The 27,448-nt window shown below is 43.3% G+C and overlaps 2 protein-coding genes and 1 long non-coding RNA gene across 10 annotated transcripts in view; 1 reads left to right on the top strand and 2 right to left on the bottom strand.

Annotated features, from left to right (window-relative positions):
* The window catches only part of LOC113458656 (uncharacterized), a 40,778-nt gene extending 37,149 nt beyond the window's left edge, over window positions 1–3,629 (bottom strand). For both annotated transcript variants that reach the window (XR_012579014.1, XR_012579015.1), the window contains exons 1-2: window positions 3,495–3,629; window positions 2,586–2,677 (exon numbers count right to left, since the gene is read on the bottom strand). This is a non-coding gene — a long non-coding RNA (uncharacterized LOC113458656). The remainder of the gene's footprint in view (window positions 1–2,585; window positions 2,678–3,494) is intronic.
* Window positions 1–13,719, top strand: part of STARD13 (StAR related lipid transfer domain containing 13) — a 295,636-nt gene extending 281,917 nt beyond the window's left edge. For all 6 annotated transcript variants that reach the window (XM_005482468.3, XM_026790616.2, XM_005482469.4 and 3 more), the window contains 7 exons: window positions 234–432; window positions 3,539–3,746; window positions 4,633–4,747; window positions 5,491–5,712; window positions 7,616–7,833; window positions 10,890–11,066; window positions 11,408–13,719. In XM_005482468.3, the coding sequence (XP_005482525.2) occupies window positions 234–432; window positions 3,539–3,746; window positions 4,633–4,747; window positions 5,491–5,712; window positions 7,616–7,833; window positions 10,890–11,066; window positions 11,408–11,525 (1,257 nt within the window). In that variant the 3' untranslated portion in view covers window positions 11,526–13,719. The remainder of the gene's footprint in view (window positions 1–233; window positions 433–3,538; window positions 3,747–4,632; window positions 4,748–5,490; window positions 5,713–7,615; window positions 7,834–10,889; window positions 11,067–11,407) is intronic.
* Window positions 13,713–27,448, bottom strand: part of KL (klotho) — a 123,847-nt gene continuing 110,111 nt past the window's right edge. For both annotated transcript variants that reach the window (XM_074535324.1, XM_005482610.4), the window contains exon 5: window positions 13,713–25,860. In XM_074535324.1, the coding sequence (XP_074391425.1) occupies window positions 25,523–25,860 (338 nt within the window). In that variant the 3' untranslated portion in view covers window positions 13,713–25,522. The remainder of the gene's footprint in view (window positions 25,861–27,448) is intronic.

The following is a 27,448-nucleotide window of genomic DNA, read 5'->3' as shown; positions in this document are numbered from 1 at the left end:
GAGGGCAGCAGCATTATTAACCCCTGCAGTCCTTCTGTGGGGGCCTGTGCTTGTCTGCAGGACTTGTAGGACCATCAATTGCATCTGCACATTTTCCTCCTCCTTGCCTAGAGTGAAATAAGCAACCCAAGCTTTGGTCATGATCCAAGTCCCACATATGAATGTATATACCACATATATATTCTTCAAGTGCCACTTTCCCCTTTACCCAAGTCAATGTGGTACGTTTTTAGGTGGGTCTGTTTCGGAAATCTGGAGTGAAATCCCGAATCCAGGCCCTGCGCCAGATGAACGAGAGCTCCCCAGAAAACGTCAGCTATGAGGACCAGTCAGCATATGATGTGGCTGACATGGTCAAGCAATTCTTCAGGGACTTGCCAGAACCCCTCCTCACAAGTAAACTAGGAGAGACTTTTCTGCACATCTATCAATGTAAGTTGATATTTCTACATATTTCTCTTATTATAAATAATTAGACCTGGTTATATAGTAATATACTGTAAATATTTTTGGCATGTTAACACTGGATAGGTTTCTTTCTGCTAGCCTTTGAGATATAAAAAACCCCTCTGCTCTCAAAATCTTTCACTAACAGGTCTTTAGAATCATCTAAACATTTCACTGTCAAATTTAATGGAAATACAATCTTCATACCAGCCTCACAACCAGAAAGAAGACAGAAAAACAGGCTTCTGGACACAAAGACCATGAAGACATATTTTTTCTCATATTTTTGTCAGATTTCTTTAAACTGTGGGCCCATTTCATGCATTTATTCTCAATATAAATGAGTCTTCTGAGCATGGAGAAGTGGTATTTGATCATGAGAATATGTGTCTCTGTAGTTCCCCTTCCTTGCTGTGGCTTCTGATTATTTGTTTTTTCATAATAGACAATAAAACGTACATGCAAAAACAAGCTGCCTTCATGAAGATCATAAACTCTATGTAAAGAACTCATAGAGAAAGAAAGAAACCAGGGGATTTCTTCTTTTCTTTCCAGCATAAGCAATCTTCCGAAAAATCAGAGATGCATCAGAATAATGAAAGTCCCTGTGAATCAGGAAATGACTGTGTATCTCTTCTCCAGACTGAGGGAGAAATAAATAGTGAGGAAAACACTGAACAGCCAGAGGAATTAGAGTTTTTTTCCTGACAGTGTCCATTATGAGGGCCAGTCAGCCAGCACTCTGGCAGATGCAGCCAGCCTAAGCCAAATAATTGGAAGCACTAAAGAGAAGTGTGTCTAGTCTTTTCACTTGCAGACATTTCAGCTGCCAAAACAATAGAAAGCCATTTTAAAACACTGTGTAATCCCATGCTTAAGAATCTCAGATACTTCCGTTCCTTCTCTTTACTGTAAAAATCTGTCTGTGGCATGCAGTCACTAATGAATTTACCACCACAGTGTCTGTAGCTGGTAGAGAGCGCTGGATTCTGCATGTGAGAGACAGCACTGCAAAGAAATTCAGTGGGTTTGGCTGTACGTGGTGTCTTGGGACACAACTGCAAGAGTTGGTGCCCAGCTCTGGACCATCATTTCCCCTTCTCCTTTCCTGCTCACAAGTTTTCTGCCTGCACACACATTAATAAGCTTGTTCAGAAAAGCAACAGAAATTCTAGCTGCTAATAAAATGGCAGTCACAATCATTTCCATGGGGAGGTGGCCAAGGAGAAGATTATCCACTGCAAGGACATGTTCTGCATGTCCTTGGAAACAAATCACCTCCAAATTACTGCTTGATGAAAACTGGGGATGTCTCTTTGCACAGGACTGCAGGTAAATTACCCCCTTGCTACAGGAAAACAGAGATGGCAGATCCCAGTGGCATCAGCATAAGAAGGTCTGTAGCCAGAGGGCTGCCCTCTTCCAAGACATGAGGCTGAATGGGGAAACAGCCAACAAAAAACATAAAAAGAGGAAGGCATGGGCTGACTCTGTAATGCCTCTGTGGTGCTGCAGCAGGAAATCTGAAGAACTTCTCTTTCAGAGAGAAGGGGAAAAGATGAGTTAGATGAGTTAAGATTGCTAAAATACACTAGGAGTTAAAGGTTTTCAGAAAGACTTGAGGATGAGTCTCTTTAAACCAAGGTAGGAACAAGAAAAAATGGGCTCTGTAGGAATCAGAAAATAGTGTTTGGATTAAGAATGAGTAGCAAGGATTTTTTTTTCCGTGTGACCAACAACAAATATATTTTTCTGTTTCAGACAGTACTGACAAAATTCCTTTCACAGAAAGAAAAATGTTGAAAATTTCTGGGATACCAATTGTATTTTGTAACATCTGCAATTAAACTAATTTGTAGCTGAGACTTTTTCTTGCCCTTTGTTCTGTTTAATAAATTATAAATGTGAAGTTAGGAAGGATTCTCCTCTCCTAGTGTATTGGCAGGAGATTTCTGATTTTCTGGGACTCACTGAAGTTATTTTTCATATATCCAAGACCTTTTTCATATATCCAGAATGGCTTGAATTGCTGTAACACATAGGATTTTGGATGAGATTATTAGTGTAGTAGTCTATACCTCATACCATTGATGAAACTTTCTCCATTTTCCTAAAACTCCCAATTGTTTAATGTTTACCTGTGACTTGAAGCACTGGCTGGTCTTCTGCTTCATGTACCAGACCCATCAGAGCAACAATAAAGGAGAGGGAGGGATTACCAGAAGGTGTCCTGGGAAGAAAAGACACATGGCATGGATTTAGCCAAGGCTCCCCTGACTTCTCAGAAAAACCTGGCCTTGCTGCTTTCAGAAACTTTAGAAGTATTGAGCTGTGTTCATTTTGTCTTTCATGTCTGAAAGCTTTTAAAATAAAGTGCTTGTACAAGGCTAGCAGTCAAATCTTAAAAGCTGGCTGTTCCCTCTACTGTAAATCTGCTTTTGTTCTTCTTCCACTCGATTACAGAGAGTATGTAATACCCAGAGGAGGACTCAAAGTCCAAACTGAGAGAACTTATGGTAGTTTTTGAAATGAATCTGTCTGAGGTGCTATTTAAGCATTTCCACTACTTCTTCCATTAAACTCTTCTACGGTTTAGGACACAAATCTAAGTGTTCCCAAAGCTTCCCTAAGACTTAAACTTCTGTCTTGTCAGGGGACAAAGAAAACCTGAAAAATACCATTTCAAGCTGTAAGTACTGAGTACTCTTCTCCCTTCATAAACTTCAAATGAAGCCCAGTGTCTTTCTTGGGAGCAGCCCTTCAAACAAACAGAGAAATGCCAAACACTGGCATGAGAAGCTGTGCTTTGTGGAGGAGCAGGAGGAGGAGCAGATCAGGACCAGCTGATCTGTTCCCCTTGGTCTCCTGACATCTGCCTCTTCACCAAGCCATTACTAAGGTCGGGAAAGACCTCTGTGAGTCAAGCACTAACCCAACACTGCCAGGCCCACCACTGAAACACGTCCCTGAGCACCACCTCTGTGTGGGGTTTGAGCACAGAGGGGACTGTGAATGTCTGTGGTACCTTTATCTCTCTGTCCCCTTACCTGATCTGACAACTGGCCCCTGGCCCTCCCTTGCTCCCTGGCAGATGTCCCCAAGGAGCAGCGGCTGCAGGCGGTGCAGGCGGCCATCATGCTCATGGCCGACGAGAACAGGGAGGTTCTGCAGACCCTGCTCTGCTTCCTCAGCGACGTCACCTCCGTGGAGGAAAATCAGATGACTCCCATGAACATCGCTGTTTGTCTGGCCCCTTCCCTCTTCCATCTCAATATAGTGAAGAAAGAAAGCTCTCCAAGGTATGTTTCTTCTCAGCATTATAAATAGTCACATCCTGAATACAGAATGATACTTTCAGTGGTATGCAGGAAAAATTTTCTAAGCCATCTGCTTTCCAGCACACATTAAACAGGGCATGGCTTCAGTAAGAGGGGAAAACCCCTGCTGCAGAGCCAGAAGCACACTTGTTTTCACAAGCCCAGCAGGCATTTCAGGTTGTCTGTTGTGAACATGCAGTGCCTGCTTTCCATGTGGAATTTTCAATGGGCCACTAGTGAGTTTTGCATGAGTAATGTTGACTTCTGTTAAGGAAAAGGGGTTGATTTTGCTCTGATTGAAGTCAAAGATTAACAATGTTTTAAAGGACTTTGATATGTCGATTTTCAATGACTGGTTTTTTTCACTTTCAATTTACTGTCTACATTCTGCCATTCAGGAAACAGGGTTTATTTCAGGCCACATTAAAATTGTAACATGGTGAGTGTAGACTAAACAGGGCATAGCCAGGCTAAACATTAGTGGACCCTCTTGACTTTTTTCCTTCCCATCTGGTTAGAATACATTGAGATTCTTGGTCAAGTACATGTATAACCCATGTCTGAACAAGGGTTTTAAGAAGTAACAATATAAACCACTTTACATCGTGTCTGTTAAAAATCCATTTCAAAATGTATCACACATCATGCAGGATATGAATAACCTTTCCTGCTTTTACCTTTGGCTGAGCAATATTTGAGGTAAACATTTTTCCTTTAAAAAAGGCCCAACAGTTTGAGCAGTCTTGTTGATAAATAGAAACTAAAGATAAGGGTTTTTTTCTCTCTGATGTTGGGAGCATCCTGCTGGTTTTTGCTTTCATATTAAAAAGATTCAGCTTTTTACCTGAGATACTGAATTCAATTACAGAGTAATACAGAAAAAATATGCAACAGGGAAGCCAGATCAGAAGGACCTCAGTGAAAACCTGGCAGCTACTCAGGGACTTGCTCACATGATAATGGAATGCAACAAACTTTTTGAGGTGAGTGAGAGACTCAAACAGCATTATTCATGGCCACATAATGCAGCACCCTTTGAAGTATTTATGTTTACGCTTATATTTTCTGTCTTGTGTTAGCTCAGAGATTGGTGCCTCACTTATTTGCAAACTTGCTTCATCCAAAGTTTATTTATCTCATTTCTTTATGGCAGTTCCCTTTTAGTATTCAAAAGATGCAGGGTAATTATTCTGCGACAGTTTTCAACCAAACCAGTGGATTAGGAAATTTCAGACTAATTCAAATCAAAATCTGCTAGTTTAAAATTTTATTACAATGCTTTTAAGGCCTCAATTAAACTTATTCATCTTAAAAATAATTGCCTTTACACTTTATTTCTGTCTGTCATGCAATAAAGTAAAAATCACATAGAGACCTGCAGCTATGTACACTGCAGCTGGAGGAGAGCAGATGTTCATATCTTCTTTCCCCAGAAGCACAAGGCAATATTTCTGAGGGCTAAAGGAGCAACAGTGGGGTATTGACATCCAGTTATTCAGTCTAACATGGTTCTGCATGAGTAGTGCAGAGCCACGAGCTGTTTTATTAGACTACTTTGATGTTTCATCTTGCATAAAGACAGAAATTGATGTACATTTTGCAGATCCTAGGCTAGAGCAATTGGGTGAATGCTGAATGGTCCATCAGCCTAGAAACATATTGTCTTAAGGGAAAGTTCTCAGCAGGAGATTTTCCCTGTGTGTTTTCTCTCCCTTCTGTGGCACAGGTCCCACACGAGATGATCACCCAATCCCGAAACTCCTATGTTGATGCAGAAGTGCATTCTCCTACCCTGGACGAGCTTGGGAAACAAGTGGATGAGGAAGGAGGGAACTATCAAATGTACCTAGAAAATCTCATGCAAAATCTCCAGAAAGAAGCAAAAGAGAAATTCAAAGGATGGGTCACATGTTCCAGTGTGGAGAACACAGAACTCGCCTACAAAAAGGTAATTTGGGGAGACATGAAAGAAGCAGTAAAGAAACCAAAGCAAAATGCAGCTCAGCTATGGGCCACCCTGGCATGTTGTATGGCAAAACTCACACCCTTCTTTCTGGCAAGGCACTCTTTTATTATTATTATTTTTAAAAAGATTGCTGAAAGCTGTTAAAATGTAATGTAATAGTGATTCAAATATGAGATCCCAGAAAAAGGCACAGAAAGAAAGCTAGGGTCTCTAAAACAGATCAAGTAAGTGACACAGCAAACAACACAACCAGAGAGTGAGCTGAGATGTTAAACAACAGAGAACATTACCTGAGCAAGCTCTTTGACTGGGGGACGTGAAAAGTTTCTGACCAATTCTTGATGTTTGCTAGCAGTTTGGAGAGCACAGCCAGAACACAGGAAGTTACAAAACTTCTTCAGGCTCTCCTATGCTTTTTTAAGCTGGCCAGTTTTATCCCTGATCCTTTTGTCCTTTTTTCATGTGGATTTTTGATACTGCAGCTTTTACTAAAATTTCTGAATTTGTTTTAGGCTCCATCACTTCTTCAGAGAAAGCCAGACCACTGCAGTGAGGCAGAGGGTGCTGCAGGGGCCCTGCAGAGAGTGGAGTTCAGTGCTGAAACTGAGTAGCAAAGCAGAGGTCTCCAAACCAGCAGCAGCTAGCAAGAGGAAGGGATGGATTAGGGGTGGGCGACACTAATTAGACAGGAGAAGAGCACTGGGAGGAATGTGAGATCTGGATGGTGAGGGGGCAGGAGGCAGCATTACCCCAGCTTGGGCAAGTGCAACCCCTTGTCAGGGCAAAGAAATTGCAGTTACTGTGGTTTGCAGCCAGCTTCTGTGAGTGACCTGTCCGGGGAGGGGCTGTGGGAGGCTGGGGAGAGAGTAACAGGGCTCAGGTGGGAGCAGGATGTGGGAGATAGGGAATAGAGGCCTTTACTGCTGGAGGTCAAGGACCTGTGAACTACAGAGGGGATTGGGAGTCTGGGGCTCCAGGGCAGGGGAAATGGGGAACTGAAAGCTTTGGGGAGAAAGAATTACAACAATATGAAATAATTTAAGGTGGGAGGTCAGGAAGGTGGGTTTCTGGGGAAACAATTCTGGGTGCATGGGAGGTACTAGAGGTTTCCAAAGTACTCACATTGGTATATGAGAATGGTAGGGTAGGGAAGGGTTAGAAAAACAGGGCTTGCAAGATCCAGTGATTGCAGTTATCTTGTTTACTGCCTAAAACCATGCAGAAAAGCTGGATGTGTGCAATCTAGGATATTCACCTTGTGCATAGCCCAGCACTTTCTGTTCCCCTTACTATAAGCTGTGGAGGTGTTCCAAGAAACAGGATCTGTGAGCAAGAAGGAGTTAGCAAATAGTCGGTGCTCTTTGAAAGGTGTTTTCCCAACACCTCCCTTGCAGCTATTTTGAGGAGCAAACATCTGTGTACCTGACACATAAGTGAATCAATGTATGTTCTGCTCCCCCAGAATTAACCAGGAGGGTTCACGGACCCTCAGTCCCAGTATATAAGATTGCCTAAGGCAGTTGCTTTATTTCAGCCCAGGGTTTCAGTCTCATCTCTTTTTACTTCTGCAGACACATTTTCATCATTAAACTTAGGATGTTTGGACTTGGAAAAGTGTCTGTCACACCAGAAGTAATGAAGAACCTCACTGGCACTATGGGAACTAGTCCAGATATATTCTGTTGTGACAGCAGAGTAATGAATCACTTCAGATTTCCATCCAGGACTAGTAGAGAAGCAGCAGCAATATATAGTAATGATTAGCAGGGAAATATGAATGCTCTTAAACTGAACTCAGACACACACTGTGAGATTTTGTCCTCAGTTATCATCTGCTGAACACAGGCATGTAAATTACTGGGGTTTGTGTCCTTGGTCACTCCAGGTTGGGGATGGGAACCCACTAAGGCTTTGGAAAGCCTCAGTTGAAGTTGAAGCCCCCCCATCAGTTGTCCTGAACCGAGTGCTGAGAGAACGTCACCTCTGGGACGAGGACTTCCTGCAGTGGAAGGTGGTGGAGAGCCTGGACAAGCAGACAGAAGTTTACCAGTATGTTTTGAACACCATGGCTCCTCACCCCGTCCGAGACTTTGTTGTTCTCAGGTAAGCTGAGGGCGGTTCTCTGGTACCTTTGCCTCCTGCAGTGCATAAAGAAGATCTGGATTTATCTCAGCCTTCACATCTGTGTAATTGCTCTCCAGGAACTCTACTTCTAGGCAGCAGCGCTGATTTCTCAAACTGAATTAGTCATACACCTACAGCATGCTGACCTTTTCTCTGATGTAATTTGAGCAGCACATACTCCTGAGGCCATAAATATAATTTCTTCCTCAGAACAGATGTCTGATAATAACTGCTCTTCTCTCTCAGCTTTGTTTGTTGTCAAAACAGTGCAAATAGAACCCAATTTTTTTTTACACTGCTTTTGCTGCTCTCTGGGGAATGTTTGATGTTTAAGAGCCAAATGTTTAGAAGAGAAGATAGTGGTGCTTTTAAGCTAAGGCTGTTATACAGTGTCTATATAAGTTATTATCTTAAATTTTCAGTTGGAGTCTTTGTAAATGAAGAAATGCTGATCCATAAAAATCCTAGTGTGGAAATGAACAGAAAGAGGCAGTAGATTTGTATTCTCTCTTCCAGGGGATGACTTCTCTCAAATAATTGTATAGCTGTGTATCAATATTCTACATTCAATCCCAGTTCTGCCATTGTCTATCTGCCTGTACAGAACAGCCAAAGAAAAACCCTCTTCTGTCTTTGAAATCCAGGCCTTTGCTTGCTAGGAGCTATTGTGGAGCTGCTGACATATTTCACTAACAGGGTCAGTCCTACAGTTATTTATTGTAGGATGATTTTGTGCATTCCTGCTTTTGGTGCCTGCTTTCTTTGATTGAAATGATGTGCTAGAGAAATACAAAGCAGTTTTGACAAAGGAAGGAGTACAGGGAGTCAGAATTGTATTAAAGGGAATGAAGATTGAAGGAAAAAGATGGGTCAAATAAAATATAATTACAAAAGTACATCCCTTTTATGAACTTTAGTAGTCTCTTAAAGGATGACAACATGCAGATATTGTTGGTATAAGGGAAGACTTATTGAAACTCTTAGGGGAAGTTTTAAAAAATGCTTTCTGTAACCAGTTCTCCCATTACTCTATTTCCTTTGCCTTACCACAGTATACTGGGCTAAATTAACTACTTTATCATCAAATATCTATTATATATTTTATATAATTATATATCTATCATTATTTTATAAATAGTCTTCTTATATAATGTCATTAGCTTGAGCCAGTGATAAATTTGGCCCTGTGCATGGCACCGGGAAGATGGCCTGCGAGCGGCAGGGAGGTTCTGACGGCCGTAATTTGGTCCTCTCATTTGCCTCTTAGTTCACTATTAGGTTTCCTGGTGGTTTATGTTCTTTAAAGACCTGCTGTGCAGCCACATCAGTTAAAGGAAAATCCTGCTATTGAGTTCTCATTCTTTTCACTGACCCAGGCAGAATGACCCCCAAGGACTGAAATACATATCATAAAAATGAATCCTGGTGGGTTCTTAAGGGCTGAAAACAGCCATCAGGCAGATCTGTCAGATTCTGTTGTTTATCTCTTTTGATTGATATCATTAAGTCTAGAGCAAGGTTACCCAGCAATACCGCAGTCAATTTGATACCTTATGATTGGTAGGAAGCGAACAGTGAAATTATAATACACCTCTGGGGACATGAATAAATATATTTTAACAGATGGCAATTTTCTCCTTCTCAGTCAAACTTTGGGCTGTGAAAGGATCAACTTAGTTGTTCCTTTTTTTTTTTCCAATGTGACAGTCATAACAAGGGGATTAGCCTGCCTAGAGAAGACTCTGATGGTAAGAGGAGAAATGTTTCATATGCCTGGGATATGACACAGCTCTCAGCTGCCCTGCACAGGCATCACTTTTATTAAAGAATCCACAAGTGTTTCATGTTCATTAAGTATGACAGCATTTTGGTGAGTTAGGTGCCATGATTCTACTACTTTAAGTTTTTTAAAGAACTGCTGAAACTGGCCTAAATCCATATGACTGGGAACAGGAAACCAAAGTCTTCTGAAATCTCTGGGACAGAGAACTTTCCACTTCCCAAATGGCCCAGGGAGTGCTGGATAGTTACCAAAATGATGTGGGCACATCTAAACACTGTGCAGGCACTTGCAGGAGGTGGTTCAGCATTTCTCATACTGGATCTCAGCTGTGATTTCCTTCTCCCATATGTTTCATCTGCCAAAACAGCTCATCAATTTTTTTAATGCCCAGGCACATGTAAAACCTTCTGGTCAGTATCTTCATGTAGTGTCTTGAATAACAGCTCAGTTTCATGTAAGAAAAATGCAAAATGTTAAAATTATCTGCTGAAGTCCAAACTTCAACAGTCCTTGAAAGCAGCTTACCTGCTAAAATATGATACTTCCCAAGGCAGCATAATCCGTCTCAGACAATCCACAGCAGGATGATGCATGTTACACAGCACAGTGGGAATTTCTCATTTTTCCCCACAGCATAGGAAAGAGCACAGACCTCTCCTCTGAGATTGAGTGCAGATGAGAAAGATGTGAGACACATGTAGAGAATGCTTACAGAACAACAAAAAAAAAGTATTAAAGTCTAGAAATCTTGAACTTGATGGAAAACTTCTCCAGCATGTTAGAGAGGCTAGAAACCTGGGAAAGAAATGGAAGAACATTTTGTTTTTAATTCAGACACCCTTGAAACATATTCTGGGTATTAGTGAGGACTTCTGCTGTACTGAACTGCATTTCTTGTTCTGTAAGCCTGCATGGGTGCAATGCAGAGTTTCAGCTTTTGCTGGATGGCTTACCCTCGGTCTTTCTCCTTTCCAAAACTTGTCTGACTGCAAAAGGCTCTATCATGCCCTAGAATACTGATGGCTACAAAATGCTCCTCTGGAGAAGCAAAATTTCTCCACCTGGAGCCACACAGATGGGTGGCTATTCCACACAGCCATGAAACTCTACCAGGGACTCCTAGGACAGCCCACTGGCATCACAGGCAACAAGGATGGGCAGACAAGGAGACTGTAACTTCAGTTCTGGTTCTTACTCATGGGCCCAAAAGTTTCATTGCTAACTTGATTCCACCTTGCATCCATCCCTGCAGGACATGGAGGACGGATTTGCCCAAGGGGATGTGCATGCTGGTCGCCATCTCTGTGGAGCATGAAGAGGCTCCTCTCATGGGAGCTGTGCGAGCCATCGTCATGGACTCCCAGTACTTGATAGAGCCCTGTGGCTCAGGGAAAGCCAGGCTGACCCACATCTGCAGGATTGACCTAAAGTAAGTATCCCACCTGCACAAGGCAATGGCCATTCAGCAGGACAAAATCCTCAAGCTCAGATGCTGGGAGCAGAGGGCAGGGTTAGATTAGCTTTGCTGCTTCAGAGGTTTCCTGCAGTCTTCTCTCCACTCAGTGCCCACCACTGATAGAATGGGATCTTAGAAACAGAATCTGCTCATTTGATTACTGCAAGGGAGAGTACACTTGAAAAGACAAGTATTTGAATGGCCACCACCACCACCGTGGGCAGTGGGGAGCAGGAAGCATGGCAAGCACGTTTCTGTGGGGCATGTTTCTTGAGCAGTTGAGTTTCTCAATAATTCTCTTTTCATTTCTTCAGAGGACATTCCCCAGAGTGGTACAACAAAGGCTTTGGACATCTGTGTGCAGCGGAAGTTGCCAGGATCAGAAACTCATTTCAACCTCTGATTGCTGAGGGACCAGAAACAAAAATCTGAGGAAGTGTTCCTGGGAGCATGTGAGCATAAATCAGGGTCTGGCAGGGAAAAGGAATACTGAAAGTAAAGGTTTGATTTAAGCTGCAGAAATCTGACCAGACCTGGGTCTGTACAAAGCTGAAAAAGGAATTTTATAGGAAAGTTCTTTTATTCTGGAGACTTCACCTTCCCCCCTCCCCTGCATCCACTATGTATTAATTTTTATTCTTGAACTAAACATTTCTTCAGAGAGCTTTTATTACTTTAAAAACAGATTATTGCCATTACTTGTATGTTACATAACTCTGGTATTTAAAGGCTTCTAAGAAGCATATTTTAATTGTAAATAAATAATGTACAGTATGTATATATTTATCTATATTCCATCTATATATATGTATATGTATAAATTAATTATTTTGTATATAACTCAGTGCAAATCACTTGCATCAGTTGGACCTTAAGTGGACCTGTCACTTGTTTCTTAGTGTGTCACTGCTACATAAGCTGTGTTTGCTGTTATCACAGAGCTACCAGGCCTAATTCGTGTGGTAACAAACACCTGTTCCCAAATATGTTTTGTGTTTGTGTGTGCTATGAGAAGGTACCTAGAAATAGATGTAGGAAGCATTACAGGAACTAAGGAAGAAGGAGGTTGCAGTGCATTTAAAAATAATGAGGAGGGAATCAGTCTCACCAAATAAAATATATGGAGATGCATCTGAGACAGACATTGTGGAGGCCATTTATGTTCAGCTGCAGAATTGTGACTTTTAGCAGAAGGTGTTGAAAATTTACCTGTTGCCTTAAATGACTGGTAGAGACCTCACTGTGTGCAGTGTTCCAGGTAACTGCTCATCCTCGGACAGCACAAGGTAATGCTGTGTGTCCTGAGATGGCTGAAATCAGACTGGTAACTTATTAAGCTGTAAATTAATTTCTTTTGTAAGCATTTTGTCTAGGTTCTGAGTGTTTCTGTGTTCTTTCCTTCTCCTATAGAGATAGCTAATCCAAAGCAGGTTTTCCACATCCAGTGGACACAAAGACATGCAGATGAACACCATGCCTTTTAAAATTCTTACTATACAAATAACTATGCTTTTTAAAGATTTTAAACACATCTTGGAGATTTAAAAGACTACATAAATACTGTTCTTGGAAAGATTGCTTTTATAGTAACAGCAAGTATTCTCATCTTATATTGCACTGTTCTGCATGATCCCACCTCTGGAGGCATTGGTGGGAGCAGGATTGGGACTATGAGGAGTAGGAGCCATTTAAGCCTATTATATAATTTCATTTTCAGGGACCTATTATTTTGCTAATGGAAGAATGCTTTAAAAGTAATAATAATAATTTGTCGACATTGCCTTTGAGGCAGGGTTCCATTTTGTTTTTAATTAACCTATAACCAAAATGTTATTACATCCATGACTCAGTAAGAATGTACAAGCCTCTTAATACTGTTCTTCATTAATCGCATTTGTTCACTTAGACTTTATTCATTGCTGCATAAACCAGCAGAGTCACTCACAGCCAGTGTTTCAGCTCAGTCCTTCCAGCAAAATCCAGAAAGATTAGTATGAGGTGGATTAAGCAGGATGTATTTCCTATGTGAAGCTACAGCTTTGTGCCCCAATTCAATGAATGAGGAAGTCCCTTCAAAGTCAGAGATTTGAACATTGCCCAGGTGTGGGAGCTGTGCAGTGGATTGTGTTTGGTGACAGCTGCTAGAGCATGAGCCCAGGTGCCATCCTGCACACACACGGGGGCTGTGCTGGCAGGGGACAGCACTGTGAACTGAGGCAGCACACCTGTGGGAGCTCAGGGTGCACAGGGTGACCCAAGGTGACCCACAGTGCTCCAGCATATCCTTATGAAGGAGCAGGACTCCAAAAAAGTCACTGTCATCTTCACCCATGATCTGTGTCACTCATGTTTTGTTGTGCAAGTCCTGGGATCAGGGATGTTGGCTGCCTGGGAGCTCCTGCCTCGAGTTGATGGCCAACAATAGTTGCAATGTGCAGCTGCCATGAGCTTTAAGTCCTGCAGACAGGGGAGCACTCACGGGGCTGTTACGTGGCTGTAGTGGGGTCTGGCCGTCACCCGCTGGCTGCAGGGCACCCCCACTGCCCAGGCTCAGCCTTCCCAGGAGCAAACAGTGCCTCCCCAGCTGGGAATGCCATTCCAGAAAGCAGCACCTCCTCCCAGATGCCTGTGGCCATGGCAGCAGATTTCATGCCGGCTGTTTTCCAAAACATGAGCAATTAGAGTACTTCTGCTACATTAGTTTACATAAATAAATACAGCGGTGCCTCAGCACTAACAGGCACAGAATTTCTAGCCCTGGGAATGGCAGTGTCTGGCAATAAATAATGTCCTAAGGAAAAGAAGGGAAAACCTGGACAGTGGTTTTATCCTGTCTCACAAGTCATTGCTCACCTGGAAGAGGCCCTGTGCCATCTGCCACCCTTAGCAAGGTAGAGTTGTTTTCCTGCTCTTGCAAAAGCTCTGTCATGAGCTTCTGGCATCTCCAAGCCATGTATTGTTGAAATAAGATTTCTTCAAAATGCACATTATGCCATGTCTACCGTTCAGCTACCACAGTATTTTGTATTGTTACATTGATACATTATGATAATTGCATTTTTAAATGTTATACTCATATCAATACCTCATATTTTTACCTCATCAGTTGTTATCAGTCATTAGTTGTAAATAAATAATTTCAGAGTTGAATAAATTTGCATACACTAAAGAATCGTGTTTCTTTGTGCTCTTTTTTCATCCACTGGCTCAAGAAATGCTGAATTTAAGCCCTTGATTTCTTTATTGCAACCTGCTATACACAAAACTGTTCTGGGGTGGCACTTGGGTAATGACTGCAGGCTCAAAATTATATTGTTGTCCATTATACTTAGCCTGTAGTATCCTTATGTATACACGAGCTTCATGGCAAAGACTGTTTTCCAAATTCAGCCATGTTTCTGCATCTGTGTTCTTGTCAATAATTTAGGTCTAGGTTCACAGGAGCTGGGTGAGTGCTGGGTTCACATTGTCAAGACATCAGCCATCTCAAATCCATCAAGCCATTGCAAAAAAGGTATAGTGGCATGATAGTGACTTCTGTAGTTTTTCATACACATTCTACAGATGGATTAAAGGTTCCTTTGGATGAGTGTTGTGGTATAACCCCAGCTGGTACAACCCCCTCTCTCTATCCCTCCACCTGGAGGGACAGGGAAGGGAATCAGAAAGAGGTAAAACCTATCAGTTAACAACAGTTTAATAATTGAACGAAAGCAAAATTATTATTATTATTATTATTGTTGTTGTTGTTACTAATTGTTATTGTTATAATTGTTATCATTGCTATTACAACAACAACAAAAACAAGGAAATAAAAAAGAGAGGAATAAAATCCATGAAACTCAAATGATGCACAATACAGTTGCTCACCACTCACTGCCCAATGCCCAGCCCATCCCTGAACAACAATTGTCCCCCCCAGCCAACTCCCCCAGTTTATACACTGCTCATGATGTTCTATGGTATGGAATATCCATTCCATATCCATTCCAAGAATATCCCTTTGGCCAGTTCGGCTCAGCTGTCCTGGCCATGCTCCCACCCATCTTCTTCTGCAGCTCCTCACTGGCAGAGCATGGGAAGCTGACAAGTCTTTGACTTAGGGTAAGCACTACTTAACAGTAGCCAAAACATCACTGTATTACCAACATTATTCCCATACTGAATCCAAAGCACAGCACTGCAAAAAGAAAATGAACTCTATTGCAGCTCTAAGCACGTCATGTGCCTATATCACTCCAACTCTCTCTTGGCTTACTAAAAGAAGCAGAGTCTCAGAAAACAGGGTGCTGAGCACAGTCAACTGTGAGAGACCATCTAGGAGGGGATAAGCCTTTATGTCCCTTCATTCAGAGAAAGCTCTGTATTAAAATTTGGATTGAAAGGACGCATTTTTTCCTAAGTGTCTGCCACGGCAGAGATGGTCAGCTGTGTAAGTCCATCCTTTGGACATCCTTGCAAAAAAACGCTGTATGTCATGTGCTCTCATTCCCATTTCTCCCTCCCAGCCACTGAAGCAATCTCAGGGCAATGAGGTTGCCTTGACCTTAGCAGCACTGATGTTTCAGCTCCTGGTATGCACAGACTTTGTAGTGTTGAATTCTTGGGTGCCTGTCCTCTCTACAACACATTGCAGGAGTCACCAGCAGGGCAATCCCTCTGCTTGATGCATTTACACTGCAGAATCAGTGTCACCCTCAGAGGATTTTGGCAGGCCTAAGGGGTGCTGCTCTCTGAAGTGGCTGGTGGCTGTTAGATGAGAGCACAGGCTGAGCACCCTGAGATGACTGTGAGGTGAAAATATTGGAATAAATATCCAGAAGACTGCCGGAGCCTGCCAATCAGATAGGAGAGGATGAAAACACATCCTGCTGCTCCAGCTCAGTCGTGATGTGAAAATGCTGGGGAGTGAACACAGACCTTGCCAGACAGAAAGCAGCATGACCCACTCACAATCCCCATGGGAATTCAGCATGATCATGTCACGGTCTCCTTGCCAGATGTGTGTCAGCCACAGCTGCACCTGGGCTTCATTTGGATGGGTGCTGAACCAGGCAGACTATCGTTACAATGCAGTTACACATCAGGCATCAAGCCACAGATTCATAACAAGGTAGCTATTTGGATTTTTCTAAAATGTACATTTTAAATTGTGACCCTCAATATCTGGGCCACTCAGGAATACAATGTAGAAAGCCAACAAGTCCCCCAGAGCAGCAATGGATGCAGAGCAGAACCCACTGTGCAACTGCAGGCTGCCCTGCTCCATTGTGCAAGACTGCTCAGCAAACACAAGGACATGTGGAACTCAAGGGCAAACGCAGGCCACAGCAATGGGTCCAGGTTAATGAGTAAATGAGAGAAAATGTCACAACACTGCAGAGAGCTATTTTCCTGTCCTACATAGGCTGATGTTGGGGAGTTACCCTCTCTAACCCCACAGCAGGTCCCAGACACCATAGCCTCTATGCCTCTGACAGAGGTCAGCATCTCTTGCACAAAAGGTAACCTGGACAGTTAGCTGCTTCCATGCCTTCGACTCTGAAACAAGGATCTCTATCCCAAGTACTGTCCTCCCACAGGTAGTTATTTTCCAGTGCCTGAGCCCAGTCCTTGAGGCCAGCATGCCCTATTGTCTAACTCAGTCCTTGAATGTCTGCCTTCTAACCCAGCCCAGGATGCACAGGAGGACACATCCTTTAGGGCAGGGTGACCATGGCCAGGTGCTCCCAGCTCCAGGTGCAACAGGGAGTCAGTCATGGCCAGCCTGCCAGGGCTTGAGTACAGAATGTCCTATGTCCCACAATAGGGATAAAACACCAGGGTGAGGAGTCTCTCTGCTTCTCATCAGGAAGGCCAGATCACTAAAATAACCATAAGCCCCTGTCCCACTGCAATGACAAGCTGGGCCTTTTGATCCTCTCCCAGGGATGAGAATCCTGCAAGATAGAGAGGCTAAAGGCAGCGAACTGTAGAGACTTGAACTGCAGTGTGTATGTCCTTAGCAGCAGCTTGCAAGGGGACAGGATGAGCTCCTGGCTGTGCTGGAGCTTCAACAAGAAAATACCTGGTTCTTATGCAAGAGCCATTGCATGGAGCTCTGCTGGCAGCCAGCTACAGGATTACAGCTTATTGCTTAACCAAAATGCTAAATTCTGTAAAAGACACAAGGGAAGCCTAAAACTACAGATTCTGCTCTATCTCCTGCTCATAGCAGCTCCAAGCTCCACATGGCCACAAACACAGAGCCAGCATTTACTGCAGGGAGGATTTGCAACAGCTTGCGATTTATGGGAGCAAATTAGCTGCAGGGCCATCTGTCCTTCCCCAGACCACTGGCCTGCTCCTTGATGGAATGACTGCTGTTCCTTGAGAGGATGAGCCCCCATGCATGTGGGACAGACGCTGGCTGAGGGCAGCCTGACCCCCACACCCACCCAGGCTCTGCCAGCCCACGTGGCCACCCCACGGCTCCCTGCTAACACCAGCCAGGCCTGCTCTTCATTGCAGCAGGACATGAAACACCACGGCTGGTCTGGCTTGACAACAAACAGTGACTCCTTTTTCTGCCCGCGGACTCTTTCATTTTAGAGGCAGTCCAAAGAAGGAAGTTTTTATCAACACCAAAACCCCACACCTGTGCCTCACTGCTGGCCAACCAGCATGAGAAAGGAGCCCACCATGGCCAAAGTGCAGAGCACTCTGTGTTCATGGCTGCTCTGGTATTTTGCCCAGTGTTGTCTGGTGCCCAGTAGGACAGGAACTCAGAATTGGACCTATGAAGAGAACGTACAGGATTTTAACTCTTTACCCTGGATTTCTCTTTCCATGAAGAGTTGTGTTCCTTTTCTCCTGGCCAAGGGAGAAAAGATCACACAAGTGCCTTAGCCAGGCTCCCAGAACTGGCCCCAACCCCATCTGTTGCTTTGCAAAAGAGGCCAAAAAAAATTGTTTAGGAAAACCTTCCCATTGTGCAGTGGCTGTACTTCTGGATCCTAAGTGAGCAACGGGGCTGTTGGTCAGAAGGACAAACTATGCTGCTGCAGATGCACTGATGCAGTATTGGCAGCAATGCCAACATGCAGGGCACATCAACAGCTACCTCTGTGGCCATGGGACACCCAGAACACCATCTCAGAGCCAGTTTTTGTCCTTCTTTTCCTGTTTCCTACAAGGCTGGGGAGCCCAAGCCAGCCTGCCCACTAGCACAGCGCGGACGCTCACCTTTGCCAACAGGGAACCCACCCACCTCATCGTGGAGCAAGCCACCACCTTGGGGATGTGTTTTAATTACATCCCCTTCCCAAACACTGAACCATCCCCCATCCACAAGCATTGCCTTGGATGGGATTCACTGCCTGGCCATGCTGAAGATCTGCCTATTTAACCTATGATTGTCCTCATGTCCTTCTCTCCACAGGCAAGGAGGTGCCAGGACACTTCTCAAGTGTTGGACAGTGACATTCATCAGAACAGCAATGGAAAAGTTTGTGGTTACTATCAATACAAATAAAAATAAAGGTTGTAAATGATGAAAATGAAAAGGGTATCACTGGGTTAAGGCAAAATGCAATATGGCCTCCTTAGCCTCCCAATATGTTTTGCCTTGGGCAACCTTTTCCAGCAGTGGCTGGTATTTATCAGCAAAAAGATACAGTTATTGCATTTAGGTTTTTCAAATAATGAGTAATTTAATCTTTTAAGTGCCTCTGAGATCACTTGCTGTAATTAAAGACAGAAGATGAATGACTGAAGTACAAGAGCATTGGAGGACTTTAAAAATGAACATGTCCTTGACTGCATCTCCTGCTCATTTATGTAACGATGATCCCACATTAATATGACTAAACAGATAAAAGGAGAAAATAATAAGAGCTTGGTTGCATTATTTTTCTTCCAGCCCAATAATAATATATCATCAGCCAGAGGAATGTGCCCGTGAATACCAAGTAGGAGCAATCACGTGCTGCCAAGAGCAGGATCCCACCGCCTCCTGCTGTGAGGTGCAAGGAAAGGCAATATCCACTCACAGATCTCGCAGCAATGTGGCAGATAAATGAGTTACAAATGCCTATAAATTTCACAAACTTGCATCAGAATTGGACTTAAAAGCTTAGCAAGTGCTGGGAGAGGCGGCTGCATCACTAGCAGTTTCCTTTATGAGCATTTATTTTCTTAGCTTTTGGAAATAAGACCCATCTAATCCTAGTGGAGAGGGGGAGGCAGAGGTTGCTGCAAAGTGAAAACTACCGACAAAAAATCTGTAAGGCCTGTAAATGGCATTTTGCCTTCTAAGTAAGTGATACACCTTAACATACCTCTGTCACACCTTGGTATTTAGCTCCCCATTTCATAGCCCAAGTGTATATAAGTATGTGCCCAAAGGGGGAAGAAAGGTGATCAGAGAGCTTGTTCAGCCCCATTCTTCACACAGCACTAAGTGCCTGGGCAATGCGTGCCCCAGACTGAAGGAAGAGCAGCCTTGCATCCCTCAAGGCACCCTCCAGGCTGCCCCGAGGGGATGCAGCCTACTGGGAAGCCCTCCTCACCTTCTTGCTTCCCCTCTCTTTCCTGGCAGGGCATCCTATGGCCTCCAGCTCAACTGCAATATTGCCAGACTACAAAACTTTGTCACCTCGTAAAACTTTACAGTGCAGGTAGTTTATACCATTACACCTCTTGAACTGAACACTCAGGCAATTCAGTTTCCTCTGGCAGGAGGAAAACCAGATTTCTTGGGTCAGGTGTTGTGTTTGTGCAGCCCTGCTGGTTTACAGAGCTGCTGAGAGCCTTTTACAGAGCCCTGAATGCAGAAGGCAGCCATGCACTGGCCAGCCCAGTGCCCAGAGCCAAACCACCACTTCAGCCAGGATCTCACCAGGACATGCCCTTGGCCCTGCTTTTCCTCCAGGCCCCAGCACAAGTCCCACTTGGGAGTGTTGCTCCAGCTTGGAAGTGCAGCCCCAAGGGAAGCTCTGGCATGGAAGCTCCTGAGAACCAAACAGGTGGGACTGAGAAGTCACTACCAAGGTGCTCTCCTCCCATACAAGGACTGATGCCATAAAAAAACATCAGGGAGAAGTCCATGATACATCCCAGATTACAGAAATATTAAAACTCACCCTTTCCCATAATAAAAAAAAAATAAAGAACAGATGAACATAAAAACAAGCAAACAAACCAACCAAACAAAAACCCACAAAAGGGGTTTTGTATGTTACTCTTAGTAATGAAGAAACTGTTTCCACTAACAGAAAAGAACTAAGGCAGAAATGAATCCCACTCGCTGTGAACTTGCAGTATTTGGAAAACAGCACTGCTGTAATTCCCACTGCTTCGCTCAGGGCTGGTGACCGACCACCCCTCCTCCACCTCAGATTCCCATGGGTCTCCTGGGACTTGGGCCAGATTTGGATCACCTCAGGAGAGCTGAGATCAGATAATAAGGCTTCACCATGTTGTGAGTAATTCTTGTGACAAGACAAAGGGTTTTGACAGTTAAATTCCTCATGTAGGAGGTGTATCATTGAAGGAGGGATATCACTGAGGGAGAAATATGGGAAATATGGAAAAAAATATTCCAAGTCCCATGGTCCATCCCCACAGCAGGGGACTGCTCACTCAGCTCCCAGGATGAGGAACTTCACATCTGCTTGTGCCTGTGGCTTTTCTGCCCTATTTTGTTAGCATTTTCCCTGGCTTCTCTCTGCCTCACTGGTGCTTTTGCTACTCCTTCAGAAACACAGAAAGCATCACAAAGTAATAGCCAGAGAAATGTCAGCACCCACAAGCATCCTGGCTGCAGGCTGCTGTTATTTCAACTTTCTGATTTCTTAAAAGTTTTAATTTTTCTCAGAACGGCTTGACAGTGGTGCTTCTGTTCAACTCATGAAGCAAAGTAAAAGACTCTGATACACTGGGCCCTGACACCTTCTTCTCACCTCATTATTCCCTTTTTCCAATCTCTTATAAAGAGTGGGCTTAACAAGAAGGGTGGGCTTAACAAGCCTGCACCAGCCATAGCCTTGAGAGGGCTGAGGAACGGTGGTTTGGCAATTAATGAGTGGCACATCAAAGACAGGAAGAGCTTTCCTTTTTCTTTTCCATGTCTCTTTTTCTTGGCTTTCCTCAAGCAAAAAAGGAACAAGACTGAACTTTCCTTGCCAAAGCTAAAGTCTAGCACCTAGAACTGACTTCTTTACCCTGAATAAGGAAATTTTCACCTCAGCCGTCTCTGGAAGCAGAATGAACAGATCAAGTTTTCTAAGTGACTTGAAAGCAACACATATAATACAAGGAGAAAAGGGCAAATTGTGTGTTTAAACATGCTGAGGCTTGTATGGCCCCTCTTCCGTTCTCTGGGTTTGTTCCATTCTGCTCCCACTTCCCTTCATCTTGACATTTACTTTCCTTAGGATGTTTAACAACGATGCCACAAACAGACTGCTCAGTGCTGAACTATGCTGACAGAATCCCTGAAGCCTGGGAGTAACTCTACTGGAATAGAAGAGTTTTCAAATTTACTGCAGTGTTACTATGGAATAAGATACTGCACTAAAGCACTCTTAAATTGGTATGGTTACTTCCACAGATCTTCTAAATAGCAACAGTCACTTTAAATAATAATAATAAAAAAACCTCTCAAATAACAAAAAGCCTCCAAACTCCTAGGTCTGCTGGAAAAACATCTGTTTAGCCACAGGCCCCAGAAATCTCCAACAAAAGCTAGAGTTATTTCTGTGTCACTGGAAAAACAAACAACACAAACTCCCTGCAGAGTTATCACAATAGCCTCTCCTGAGATGCTCTGTACTTCATGCTGCGGGCGAAAAAACTGGACAGATTAAACAGTAAGATCATGTTACAATTTGCTACATTCAGTATCTTTATTTCACTTCTGCGATTGTTATAAAAACAATATAACATTCATCCTGTCATTTAGCAAAGACATCCCTCCCACAGTCACTCCGCACAATCTTTTCAAGAAATAAACCAGAAGTTTTGCACACATGTCATAAAAATATTTTGAACAGATAGAATGTTTAATCTGGAGCACTGACTAAACTGGCAACAACATTTCATTCTATAAACACAGTTAAAAATTAAGAAAGCAGTGTACCTAAAAAACCACAAGTTGAGCATGCTGAGCCTTGTTGCTCTTGAGGAAACAAACCAGCAGCCACCACCAAGCCATCTCTGCAGCCTGAGTAGGGAGCCCCCTCTGCTCCAAGTCCTTCCTGCTGCCTGCATTTCTGCTCAGGATGCACAGATGGCATTGGGAGAGCCAGATCACTGCTCTCATGTGAGCATCCAAGGCAGCAAGTGCCCCACAGCAGGACCAAAGGAGGTGACTGCCACATCAGTTTGCATAAGCACACCTTGGACAGGTATCCGATCTTTGCCTATTCATGGGGTTCCTTGTTATTACTGAAGAGTGATTTTTTTCAAGACAAATGACAGGAAACCTGCACTGTCCCAGATTACATAAAATAAAGCAGATTCCAAAGGCAAAACCATACCATTATCTCCATCCGAACAGCCCATCATTGTGCAATTCACTGGCCCACGCAGCACCACAGGCAGGACACTTGGGAGAAGGCTTTGGCAACCAGTGAGCCCTGCTCAGAGCTGTGCTCTGCAGTGATATTTAAAACCTCTTCTGAAGACAACTATGCCAAAGGCTGTGTTAGCTCCATGGGTCATGGCTCCATGAGTGGATATGATCACACAGCAACAAATCCCAGTTTACCTACAAATTAGCTATCCAGCTGGTGCCATCTGCCTGTCAGTGGTTACATATCACCCAGCCTCTATGGGAAGAGCCTGCCGCGTGTCCTCCGTGCTGGGACTGCTGTTTCTCACATTGTGCTGTGCCTGGGCCATCCCACAGCTCCCAGCAGCAGCTGGATGGATGGGAACTGCTCGTGAAGCATCAGGTCAGGCCAGTCTCCATCAGCACTGTGCCCATGGCACCTGTGCTCTTCTGGATTTGCCCTGCCCAGGCCCCCTGAGCCCCCTCAAACCCAGGGGGGCAGGTACAACCCAGCTACACCTGGCTCCTCGGAACACCAGGCCCCCACGTTTGACCAACAGCAAAACACACACCCCACACACAAACACAGACACACAGGCATACAGAACACACAAGCTGGGCATGAGCTGGGTGCAGCTTGTGCTAAATGAATGTCATTTTTTGTTACGTGCTGCAAAGGCATCTGGCAGCTGGCATAACGTATTGCATGGTGATTCACTGCCGTGCCAGGGAAAAGCCATTCCACATTTCATACACTCAGGGAGAGCTATTTCTTCATAATCCTCAGTGCACCAGGCACCAACGCATAAATACACAGCAGTTTGAAATGTTCTCTTCTACAGCGAGTCCTATCAGTCTATAAATAATTTTTACACGTATTTTTAATACTTCATCACTTACTCTGAAATGTGCACCTCAATCTCAATACCAAAATATACATAATTGCAAAGAGAGACCATTTACAGACTAGAACTGGAACAAAAATAGATTAATCATTATGAGAAGACAGCAATTTTTTTTATACGTTATGTAAGAAAAAATATAATCTTAAATTACAAATTAAAATCATATTTCATATGTAAGTTTTAATATACAGTATAGAATCATAGAGTGTTCAGGTTGAAAAGAATCCTGGGAGGTTATTTAGTCATCTTCTAGTAATCTAGTAGATAAACATCACATTAAATACAACATAATCAGCCTTAGTAGATAAATAATTCTTGATTAACATAGAGCACATTTCTTTTAAAATGTTCTTTCCAGTGAGTGACATTGTTCACATAACAATAAAAATACAATTACAGCTGAAGGCAATGCAGGCCTAGAGTTAGAGACCAGACAAAAATGACCGTAGTGCTTTACCCTGAGGACCCTCTGAATGCAGCAATTCACAAGGCAGGCAAATGACACAGGTTTCTTTCCCATTCTCTATTTCTACTACTAAACAACGGTGCTAACATTCCACTATTTCATCTTGTTGAGAGAAAAACAGGCCCTCAGACATTCAGTAATACTTAGGGATCAAATGCTGCCAGGTCCACTTGCTCAAAGCAGTGGACTATTTCTACTACTAAACAACGGTGCTATTTCTATTTCTACTACTACTACTACTATTTCTACTACTATTTCTACTACTAAACAACGGTGCTAACATTCCACTATTTCATCTTGTTGAGAGAAAAACAGGCCCTCAGACATTCAGTAATACTTAGGGATCAAATGCTGCCAGGTCCACTTGCTCAAAGCAGAACCTCCAGCCAACCTGTGAGAGGTTTGGCCCAACAGCTCCACAGTCCCAGACCCTGGCAGCAATAAAGTGCTGCACTATTACACCAAAATGCTGCCTTTTGAAAACTCTGCACTCAACACAAATAGCACGCACAGACCATCCCTGCTAAGTTATCACAAGTTTCCAGCAGGTAAGTGGCTGGGCAGCAGCACTGGCAGCTGAGTTCAACTGGCTGTGAGAAGTGCAGAAACAGGATGTCCCAGCTGTGCCCTGTCCCTGGGTACAGGGCAAGAGGCATTGGGGTCAGGCAAACAGCTTTCTGCCAGCTGAGACAGTGAAGACATCCCAGTTCCTGCTCTTTACCTTTTTTTCCCTGAGCAAAACAAAGGGAAGCCCTTTCACCCTTCTCATCTCTTCCCAGTAGATGGCATGACCCCTGCAATCCCTGGATATATCCCTGCTTTTTACCCCCCTGAGAATGACACAGTTCTTTTAACTGAAGTTCCCCAATGGCATCCTGAACTCAGACGTAGTCACAGTACCAGTTACTGACTTACCAAGAGCTCCCTGCAGTACAGACTCATTTCCCCCTGTTCTTCCTCCTGCATCTGCTTTAGGACAGGGGTTAATCTTTCCCGTGACACTGCTTTTTGCAATTCTCCTCCACTTTCTTCTCAGTCATGATCTCTGCTCCAGTTAGGTTCTAGCTCTGGTTAAGAAACATCATAGTTAAATCCTAAAGCAAATTCTTGTTGTTACATAACCTTGGAAAAGCAAATTCTTGTTTCACCTCAGTATGGAGAATTTGACATTTAGACTCTTCCACCACACCACATTTTCAAAACCTACTTTTACCTGTACAGTTCAGCAAGGGAAATCCAAGAAGGGTAAAGCATCTGCTTAACAAAATGTCCCAGGGAAAGTTGTGAGACAACTCCAACCACAGGAATCAAGGACTGGTTATAAACCAAAGGTACTACAACAGAGAAAATGATTTCTGAAAGCTATATGCAAGCAATAGCTTCTCAATGTCAATATCCTGCAGTACCAAGCAATGTAAATGCCTTCCTAATGCTGAAGCAATCACAGCATTGTGCACTTTTATTTCAGATTTCCCAAGGGATTGCAAGAAAAAGGACAGTGAGTGATGTATTCAAAGGAGAAGCTCTATTTATACCGTCTTTCCACCCTCTTGGAGTAGTAAGTAATGAAGAATATAGTAACAATAAATGCAACAAATACGAAAGAGATAAAGGCTAATAACGATTTTCTTGTTCGGAAGAAGTGGCAATCGGCACATGAGGCAACCTCTTCTGGACACAGCAACTCAGGAGTTTCAGGACCAGGAAAACCATTATTGCCAATTATTTCTCTGTAATGTTTCAGTGAAGGCTTTGGTTCATACTGATTTGCAACGTAGCTGTAGAGACCATACTTAGGAGCAGTTTTGTCATTAAAAGAATAGACAAAATATCCTTGAAGGTTAACGTCATCCAAGGTGTAAGCTGCAAAAGAAGACAAAGGGTGGAAGAAATGAATCAATGTCACTTTGCATTCAAGAGCAGTACCATATATCCATATGTAAAGGAGGGGCAGGGGAATGTTAAATCCACATCTGCACTTCTCTCCAAAATGAGGTAAGGTACATGTACATCTGTGAAGTGTTTCTCATGAAAAGTAAGAATCTATCAGCCACTGCCAGACAGTGTGATCTGTGAGTATCCTGCAATTTATTTCCTTGGGCTTGGCAAACACAGCTGTGAGCGCCTGATGGTGTTTTATGATCAGCATAGAGACTATCATGAAAAGATGGCTCTCTTTGTTATGTATTAAAGAATACAGGTTTTGGGTTTCCTGCCTCTAGTTTTCTGCATCCTGTTTCTCTGATTGCTCCTTCTCCCTTGCAGGGCACATCCTGATGGGGACAGTCAAGAAACAGAGGACGCTGGCTGCACTTCTCACTTGCAAAGGCACAGTGACACCAGAAATATCACACAGCCACACTGAGGTTGTGCACTGGGATATCACTGGTGCAAGGGGAAAGTTTATGTAAATTACAGCCCTCTATTAACTCAAGTTTCTGATCCAAGATGACCTGTATCAGTCTGTATTGAGAACGTGTCTGCAATCCATACTGCTAACTCAGCTACTGGAAGAGGACCAGCAGCTGCAGTGTTAACCTTGAGCCATCCATCCTGCTTGACAAAAAAAATCAATCCAAGGTAGTAAACACAAACTGTAATAGTTTATCTCTCAAAATCACTGTTTTAGCAAATTAAAGCAGATGAACACAGGACTGAACTTTCATATGCTTCTGGAAACAATTCTTCCTGAAGCCACATGCAAGATTTTAGCACCTCTAACCTACTTTTCATGTGTAAAATGAAATAATATTTACCTGGGCTTTTACAGAGCTGCTGCCCAGGATAATTAGTTGTGTTTGCAGAACTGCAGGTGGATTTAATGGTGTTATATAAATGGTTACTGCTGTTCTTTGTTTTCAATTGGCAAAGATGTACTTCTTAAAGAGAGTACAAAGCACTTCAAAATATAGCCTCAGTCCAAAAGGGCCCATACTGTATCTTGGAATCATTTATCTGCACAAACCTGCTGGCTCCCCTGGAACAATGCAGGTGAGCAATAATACATACACAAAAATTTCCACATGTAGTGCCTGAAACCAGCTGGAGGAAGAAGGCAGAACAGGGACTTTAAGGCCAGGGCATACACATACCAGTGCCCTTCTACACTGTGACACTGAGGTAAGGACACAAGATTTCTAATTCATCTTAGTTACTGCACAAGGTGCTGCAGAAAAGAAATGCATGTCTTGGAGAAACCTGAATCAGTCATGATGCCAAGGTTATGTAACAACAAGATGGACAAAAATGCAATATCAGAGAGGGAGAAAAAAATGGAAAAGCTGATGGACCGAACACTATGGATGAGAGTATGGTGTCTATATTAAACTATAGGAAAAATATTACAGCTAGTTAGCAGAGACATATTTATCCATCACAAAGAAGGTGAAAATATAAGAAAATCGGTTAGGCTGAAAAGCACAGGAGCTATTTACAGGCTGGACAGAAGAGG

The sequence above is a fragment of the Zonotrichia albicollis genome, chromosome 2 (assembly GCF_047830755.1).
Source record: "Zonotrichia albicollis isolate bZonAlb1 chromosome 2, bZonAlb1.hap1, whole genome shotgun sequence".
Classification (NCBI taxonomy): Eukaryota; Metazoa; Chordata; class Aves; order Passeriformes; family Passerellidae; genus Zonotrichia; species Zonotrichia albicollis.
This window is presented reverse-complemented; position numbering and strand designations above follow the sequence as displayed.